This window comes from Castor canadensis, chromosome 13, assembly GCF_047511655.1.
Source record: "Castor canadensis chromosome 13, mCasCan1.hap1v2, whole genome shotgun sequence".
Classification (NCBI taxonomy): Eukaryota; Metazoa; Chordata; class Mammalia; order Rodentia; family Castoridae; genus Castor; species Castor canadensis.
In genome coordinates this window covers 11,759,196-11,767,001 of record NC_133398.1, presented here as the reverse complement: position 1 = coordinate 11,767,001, position 7,806 = coordinate 11,759,196, and the positions used below count along the sequence as shown (strand labels likewise).

The following is a 7,806-nucleotide window of genomic DNA, read 5'->3' as shown; positions in this document are numbered from 1 at the left end:
TCCTGGGGCCCCTGCAAGGAGGCCAGAAGGGAAGGAAGATGAAGGAGCAGTCCTCCCCCTCCCCAGCCCCCACAAACTCACCTGACCACCTGCCAGTTCTCCAGCTTTGCTGCTGCTTTGCCTGCATGTTGGTCACCTGCACATGGCTTGTTTCAGCGAAAGCACACCAGAGAAGCCCTCAGGTCCTTTGCCTCCTTGACCTCTCTGTGGGAGGCTGGTCCTGCAGAGGTCTACTGCAGCCTGCCGATGCTGTGCCCTTGAGTCCCAGAGGGCATCTAAGGACCTGTCCTCCTTCTTTTTGACCTGGGGATGTGACCTCTCCTTCTGGTTTCCTAGGCCAGCAGAGCCTTGTACATGTTGCAGCTGGAGGCTGACTTTCCCTGGCTCCCTTGTGGTTTCAGCCACCTCTAGAAGGCACAGAATTAGGGGCACCGGAGGTTCAGCAGAGGCTGGGATGGGGGTCCCTGAATGCTAGTCTAAGGGGCCTACTTGGTCCTTGTCCTGCAGGAGGTGGGACTGCCTTGCCCCCAACTTTCTTCCCCAACCCCTGGGAGAAGGGGAGCAAGCTGGCTCCTCAGCTACATTCTGAAGTCAGGGATTTGGTGTGTGAGCTGCAGACTGTTAAGATATTTTCTGTGGCGCTCTGGCTTATAAATCCAATTTAGCTTTGGTGACATTGGGTGACTACTCTAGATCTCCCCTCCAAACATGATCGCCCAGCTGGGGTGCAGTCCAGTCTGGGGCTCTGCCCTTGCTGATGACATCTTTGGATTGGCCAGGTGTCCTCTGGAACTTGTTCTTTCTTGGAGCATGGGTGCCCTGGCCCTGAAGTCCCGCTCTGTGGTTCCAGCAGGGCTGTGCAGACCTGTTACCAGCCTAGTCTCCATGACCTGCTTATGAGGGAAAGGGGAGCTGGCTCAGAGCTCCCTGTGGGCACAGGCCTGGGGATGGGCAGGGGTTGGGTCCTTCCTGCTTGGCCTCCACCTTGGCTGGGGCTGGGCTAGGGCTCACGTCAAGATGGGTGGGGAAGATGGCCAAGGGCCCACTCCTCCAGGCTCCCTGAAGGACACAAGGATGCCATCCTCTTCCCCAAGAAGGTTTTATTGAATGCACACACGAAGTTCATCCTTGGGTTTGCAAATTCCCCCCAGTGAAGGACGAGACAGAGGTACAGATGGGGACCTGGAGTGCTCCCCACCAGTCTCCAGTAGAGCCAGGGATGTTGTGGCTTCCTTGGCTGCCCAGCATGCCCTGCCCCGCCGGGGGCCACCCTGTCCTGATGAGACGTCTGCTCAGGAGGGGAGAAGAACTGGAACCTGTGTTGAACATCGGCGTGCCCAGGAGGGGCCTGTGTGGCCCGTGTGCGACATGGCTCCCAGCGACCAAGGACACTTGCAAGATGGGAGAGGCTTGCTCCAGGGTCTCAGGTGACAGGAGAAAGGTTGTGAGGCAGGTACCCAGGTCTCTCAGGCTGATGAGCAGTGGCAGTGGCCTCCCATCCTCTCAGACATTGAGGGGCTCCCTGGAGTGACAGGGACCTCCAGGGACCTCTTGTTCCTGTCTGACACCTGTGGGTAGACTGTCTGACCCGTTCACAAATAGGAAATGAGAAATCAGGTCAAAATGCTCACAATTTCCTGTGTGTCTCAGATGTTGTTTTCTTAAATGGTCAGGCTGCATTTTAACGTTTATTGAAAGGAGTCAATTTTCAAGATTCATCAAATCAATAAGGTAAAAAGGAAAAGATAAAAGAAACAATAACAAAACATTTCAGTTTCACTTTGGTGACATTGCTCTCTGGCATTTCTGTGCTGGCGAAGCTCCAGATGGGGAGGACTGGCTGCTAGGCCTCCTCCTGCCCCAGGCTGAGAGGCCATGTGCGCCCACTCCTGGGGGGTCCTGGCCTGCTCCTGGCCACTGGGCAGCTGTGCCCTGCCCCACATCGGTCTATGGGTCTGTGGCATTAAGCTTGGCCTTTGAGTTGGAATCTGGGATGCTGCTGCTCAGCTCTGCCTACCACACTAAGTACAGAAGGCTGGGGGTCCCAGCTTTTGACTGTGATGGGCCCAGGAGAGCTGGGAGCTATCTGGGTAACAGAGAGCTGGGGACTCCTGACACTCAGACCTGGGGTTTCTCCTTTTCTTCTACTAATAAGAGTTGCTGGTGCTCCCAGCCCCAGCTGGGTTTGGCCATCACAGGGGTCCCTAGACCCTTGGCCCCCGAAAACAACTGAAGTTTGGGGGGGGGTGGAGACTCACAAAGGAACGAGTGTATTGCTAGAAAGAGGTTGGAGATATCCCCCAGTGAGATACCCTAGCCTGAGAGGGGCCCTCACTTCAGACCCCAAACACCTGCATCTTGTGCAGGCATGCTCACATGGGGACAACACTGATGCCCTGTGCCCTGTATGGGGCAGGTGCAGGGGGAGAAGACTGCTGGGCTCGAGAGGAGGCCTTGAGTCTCTTGCTCCCATGGGGTATCTGGAGGGAAAGTACCAGGAGCCTGGTCTGGGTGTTGGCCCAGCTGACCGCTAGTGCAAAACCCAAGCAGAGTACTGAGGAGGGTGGTGGCAAGTGGGATGGCTCCCAGGAGCGGGGCAGCTCCCAAGCTACTATGTGCCACTCCCCAGAGATGAGCAGTGTGGAGGGGGAGAGGGCAGAAGCTCCCTTCCCCCCAGCGGAACCTGGGCAGACATGGTGAGGGAGCCCTGGCCTTGACCGGCAGCATGAGGTGCTCACTCGAAGGTCTCCCATTGCCTCCGCAGCTGCTCTACAGAGCTGGGGGCCGGGGCTGGGCTCGGGCTCATGTCTTGCCGGGTTTTCCGTAACAAATCCTCAAAGGGGTCTCTGGCCTGTAGAGGAGCCAAGGGCTGCAGCACTGGCTCCAGGCCTTGTGGGGGTCTGGGGGGCAGGAGTGGGGGGTCTCCAGGCCTCAGGGCCAGCCCCTGCTTGGCTTCAGTAGCTCTGGCACTGGAGCGGGCCAGGGGCAACGTTCGGATCCTCGAGGGGGCGACTGTTGCTGGGCCGAGTGGCTGCAGGGGACTGGTGTGGGCGCCCATGGGTATCTGGCCAAAGAGGTTGGGCATGGAGAGAGCAGAGAGGTTGGGCTGAGATCTGTGAGGGGCACAGAAGCCGGAACTGGAGAGAAGAAGGCTGGGTGCAAATGCCCGCCCCTGGGAAGCTGGAGGGGCCCCAAAAGGCCTGGCTGGGGTGGAGCCCAGGGGAAGGGTGGGCGGTGCCACTGGCACAGATGGGACAAAAGGGTTGAGTGGTGACTGGGAGAAAGGGGTGCGGGTCCCCGTGGGGGGGAAGCTGAACTGGGGGATGAGTGGGGTGGCCACATTTGGGGTGGCAGGCTGTGGTGGGCCCGTGTTGCCTGACCAAGCAGCATTAAGTGGATCCAGGAGAGCAAGCAGGGCATCGCTGCCCATGTTGGTGGCCCCTGGAGCTGAGCTGAGTGGCTGCAGCAATTCAGTGGGGCCTTGGGGGGTGACACTGGGCAGGACCCCTGGGAATAGGGCTGGGCTCAGGGCAGTGCGCTTTTCCCGGTCTGTCTGCAGCCGCTCTGAGAAGTCGCCGGCAGCCTGGAGCTTGGCGGGGCGGGCAGTGGGCGGTGGAGGCACAATGCCTAGCTCTGGGGTCTTCCTTCCCTGCGGCCGGGGAATAGTGATGTTGCCTGGAGTGGGAGTGGGAGTGGGAGCGGGAGCTTCGGCATTGCTGGAATTCAGGGTGTTCTCCTGGTGCTGGGGTCTATGATGCAGGGCTTGGGAATTCCCGAGCAGGGCCGAAGGCTTCTCAGGGGAGGCAGCCGGGGGTTTGCTGGGGATGGCCATGTCGTCCTGGCCCAGGCTCCAGAGCTTGTTGTATGGGTGGGTGACCTTCAAGGCCATCGTCATCCCAAGGCTCCTCTCACTCCTGCCCAGGTCCAGCCTCTGTTGGGAGGGAAGGAGGAGGTGGTGACTGCAGGCTGTCCCAGACAGGAGAAAGCATGTCCCATTCCTACCCCTCCTCCATGCCTATGGGCACTGGGACTGCGCTCCCAGGAATGTGGCCAATTAGGTCCTGGGCCCTGGAGCAGTAGGGGTCACCCCAGCAGAGAACCCAGACACGTGGACCCCGAGCCCAGGCCTCCTACCGTGTGCTACAAAGGGATTAGAGAGGAAGTTGCTCTTGGTCTTTAGCCAGAGGTTGCCAAGAAGTTTTAGGAAAATGATTCTAGCTACAAGCTATCTACTGCTCCCGCCCTTTTTGCTTTTCAGAGTATGTGGCTCCTTTGGTCACACCCAAGAGGGCAAGAAAGGCTTTGGATCTGGTCAAAGGTACACTGGTGGGGGAGGACAGAGGCCTGGATTTGAGTCCTGGCTCTGCCACTTCCAGGCTACTGGACCTGGGCAAGTCACTCCTTGAACGGCCTCATGCCCAGCATGTGAGTTATCGGACACAGGGATCTTTGTGAATTCCACAGGGTGACAGTGACCGCCAACCCAGTCCAGAGAGGGGACCCGATGGATTGGAAGTCACAATGGGGAATTAGTGGTCACACAGGAATAATCCAGAACCCAGGAATTTTGATCTAAATGCTCTTCCAAAGAGCCCTGGTGGGGATGGAAATTGTTCCGGTTCCATCCAAGTCAGAGGCCTGGAGCACCAGCCCGTCTGATACATGAATGGAAATGGTCAGCGGATGTACCCCACGTCGGGGGTTCAGCTGCTGGCCCAGTGGGTAGGGTTTGTAGTCACATTGATCTGGAGCAGGGGCGGGCTGAGGACCTCGGGGAAAATCAGTTTCTCCCTTGGTCTCTTCACTGAGACTCGAGGGGGACCTGCCTCGTGTTTAGGAGGCACTCCAGCAGGCACCCTCCCTCACCCACACCATACCTGGTAGTCAAAGGTCCCTGGCTGCTCCTGCAGGTCTTTGGGGGCACGAAGGTCCTCCAGGCTCTTGGCCTGGCCCAGCGGCTGCAGTGGGGCCTCCACGTCCAGGCTGCTAAAGACCTCCTCCAGGAGGTCGACGCTGGCAGCCCTGTCAGGCGGAGCTGGGACAGGGCCCCGGGGCTCCTGCACAGGCTGCTCTGGACCCTCTGCCTCATCACCTTCCGCGCTGTCTGACTCCTTGAGTGTCCGATATGGCCGAGGCCTGACAGGAGACAAGAATGGGCTGGATTCTTCCACCCAGTGCGTCCATAGGAAGAGCAGGAGGTCTCAGCCCTGATTGCATCCAGGTCTCAGGGACCATGCCCAGGAGACTCCAGGACAGCAGAGTGTCCTGGGATTCCTGTACAGCCCAGAGCCTGGCTGGCACAGGGTGTAAGCTGTGCACTGTGGCACCTGGGACTGAATTTGGCTCTGCTGCTTGCTGCTCTGTGACCTCAGACAAGTCCCCTTTGACTCTTGCTTTGCATTGAGGGGCCACTGAAATCTTTGTATTTATGCTAGAGGAATGAGTCAGGACCGGAGGTGGAATCTGCAGCAGGCAGATGGTCCTCTTCCCACCCACCCCAATGAGGTGACCAACCAAGTGGTTGAGGACTTGGTTTCTGTGAGCGGGTCTGGGAAATCAAGCTGGGGAAAACTCTCCAGAAGCAGCTGTCCCAACTGCCCCAGGAAGGACCCCCCCCAGGGGAAATCCCCTGGGCCTTAACTTGTGAGACCTCTGTTCCAACCCTGGTCCTACCATCTCTTTCTGTAGGAACTTGGGCAAGTCACTTAACCTCTCTGAGCCTCAGCTGCTGCTCAGGGGGTGGTGATGGTGACTACATGAGCAAACACAGTGCCTGGCATGCAGAGGCTGGTGATAGCATCGACAACCCACCAGAGCACGCCTATTGCCGGGCTCAGCACTGACAGCTTTTTGTACATTCAGTTAAAACCCTGCAGGCAAGCCAGGGGTAGTTAACAATGATTTTCTCTTGCCTTCCCTACCCACAGAAAGCCACAGGGCACCACTAGTACACTGAGAGGCAGTGCCTGGGTAAACCCTGACTGCTAAAGGAGCCCTGGCCAGAGCAGCCCCCACTTCCTTGTGTCAGGCCAGGAATGCGCTTATGATGCTGGTAAAGTGGGGAGAGGGCGCCATCTGCTGGTCAAGAGCAGGCTGACATCAAAGGCCCACAAAAGCAGAACTTACACTCCCCTCACTTTATAGAGGAGGAACTGGAAGCTCAGAGAAGTTGAGCAACTCCTGACAGTCAGGAGAGTTCAACTCAAGGTCCCAACTGATGGCAGGGACTCATCAGACTGTAATATCTTGTTGAAGCAATGTAAGCAGCTCGTGAAGCAGGACTTAACCCTCGCCTTATGGATGAGGAAACCAAAGCTCAGGAATTAAGTAACTTACTCCATAGCACTTCCATAGAGGTGGAAGCCAAGTTTGACACTCCTTCCCTCATTCTGACCAAGTCATTTGACCATGGAATTCAAGATTCTTTACTCAAGTTTGAACAGAATGAAACAGAAAGGAAAGCCAGTGTGCTTCTTAAACTTCAGGAAACACTGTTCTCTTTAGCCATTTCAGTCAGGATGGGACAGCTATTTTTAAAACACACAGAGAAAGGCCTGAATGACCTCTGAGGTCCTGGACTAAGGAAGTGAGCACTAGCCATTATTTAAATAGTGAAGGCATTGGTGTTGGGAGTGTGGCTCAGGGATAGAGCACTAGCCTGTCATGTGCAAAGTTCTGAGTTCAGTCCCCAGTACCACACACACACACACAAACACACAAAAGGTAAGAAAAGAAAAGAAAAACATCAGTTAATTCAGAGAGCATGACAGGGCAGGGCCTTGGACCTGACTTGGTGGACTCATTGGGTCACCCAAGGCTCTCTTTTTCCTGCAAGGTGATTTGATATTGATACATGAATGAACATTTCTTATTCCATCTTTAGTCTCGTCTAATTTGGAACAGAAGATTGGACAACATGAACTCAGGTGGCCACTCTCTAAGTGGAGATATTGACCTGCTATTTAACAGGTGATTGGTGGCATAGACTCAGGCAGCCACTCTTTAAGTGAGGAGCTTGGGAGGCATTGATCTGCTGTGTCACAGGTGATCTGGTGTTAGGAAAGAGCCAGGATGCTTCTGCCCCATGAGAGCAGGGCAGGAGGCAGAGGAGTCTGGGGCTTATAAGGTCCCTGGAGTTCAGGAGAAGGTCTTGACACAGGAGACTGCTGCTGAGGTTAAGGAACTGAGACAGCAAAGAGGGCTCAGGGGTGAAGAGAGACAAGGACTGTATCTGAAAAATGACACATAGTTTGCTCCATGAAAGGCTCTGAGTCCTGTGGGTGCATGGCAAAGGGAGTTCCCTTCCTTTAAGGGCTCCAAGTAAAACACTTGCATGACCTTGGTAAATAAACACTGAAGCTGTCTCTTCTCAGTTCCAGCTCTGAAAAATCTGAGGGCAGAGGGATAAGGAATGGCAAAGAAAGGGGTGCTACAAAACATTACTCTTGGGGGCAGCCAGATCTTTGTTTCCTTTTTAAGAAAAAATTGAATCTTTTTCCTTTATAAAAATTGCTATTTGTAATTAGTGTGAGGCTTATGTTATAAATAATGCTGATAAAATTATGTCTAGAAAGTCAAGTAGATCAGAACTGGTATTAATATATACATTCCATATAATTAGCATTTTTTAAACTTAAAACTTGACTTCCCATCCCCATGGCTTTCTAAGATGTGCTGAGATAAGGGAGGATTTGGGGATCATTGTAGCCACCAATTCCATTAACAGTCAAATTCATTTTCCTCTATAACTTCACTCCACCATCATAGCCCTGTAGGGCTGGCGGAATGGGAGTCCCAAGAGGAGGT

At 55.1% G+C, this 7,806-nt stretch overlaps 1 protein-coding gene across 7 annotated transcripts in view; it reads right to left on the bottom strand.

Moving 5' to 3' along the window:
• Positions 1-1,049: 1,049 nt before the first annotated feature.
• Dennd1a (DENN domain containing 1A) overlaps positions 1,050-7,806 on the bottom strand; it is a 463,821-nt gene continuing 457,064 nt past the window's right edge. For all 7 annotated transcript variants that reach the window (XM_074051037.1, XM_074051041.1, XM_074051038.1 and 4 more), the window contains 2 exons: positions 4,878-5,136; positions 1,050-3,931 (listed from right to left, as the gene is read on the bottom strand). In XM_074051037.1, the coding sequence (XP_073907138.1) occupies positions 2,735-3,931; positions 4,878-5,136 (1,456 nt within the window). In that variant the 3' untranslated portion in view covers positions 1,050-2,734. The remainder of the gene's footprint in view (positions 3,932-4,877; positions 5,137-7,806) is intronic.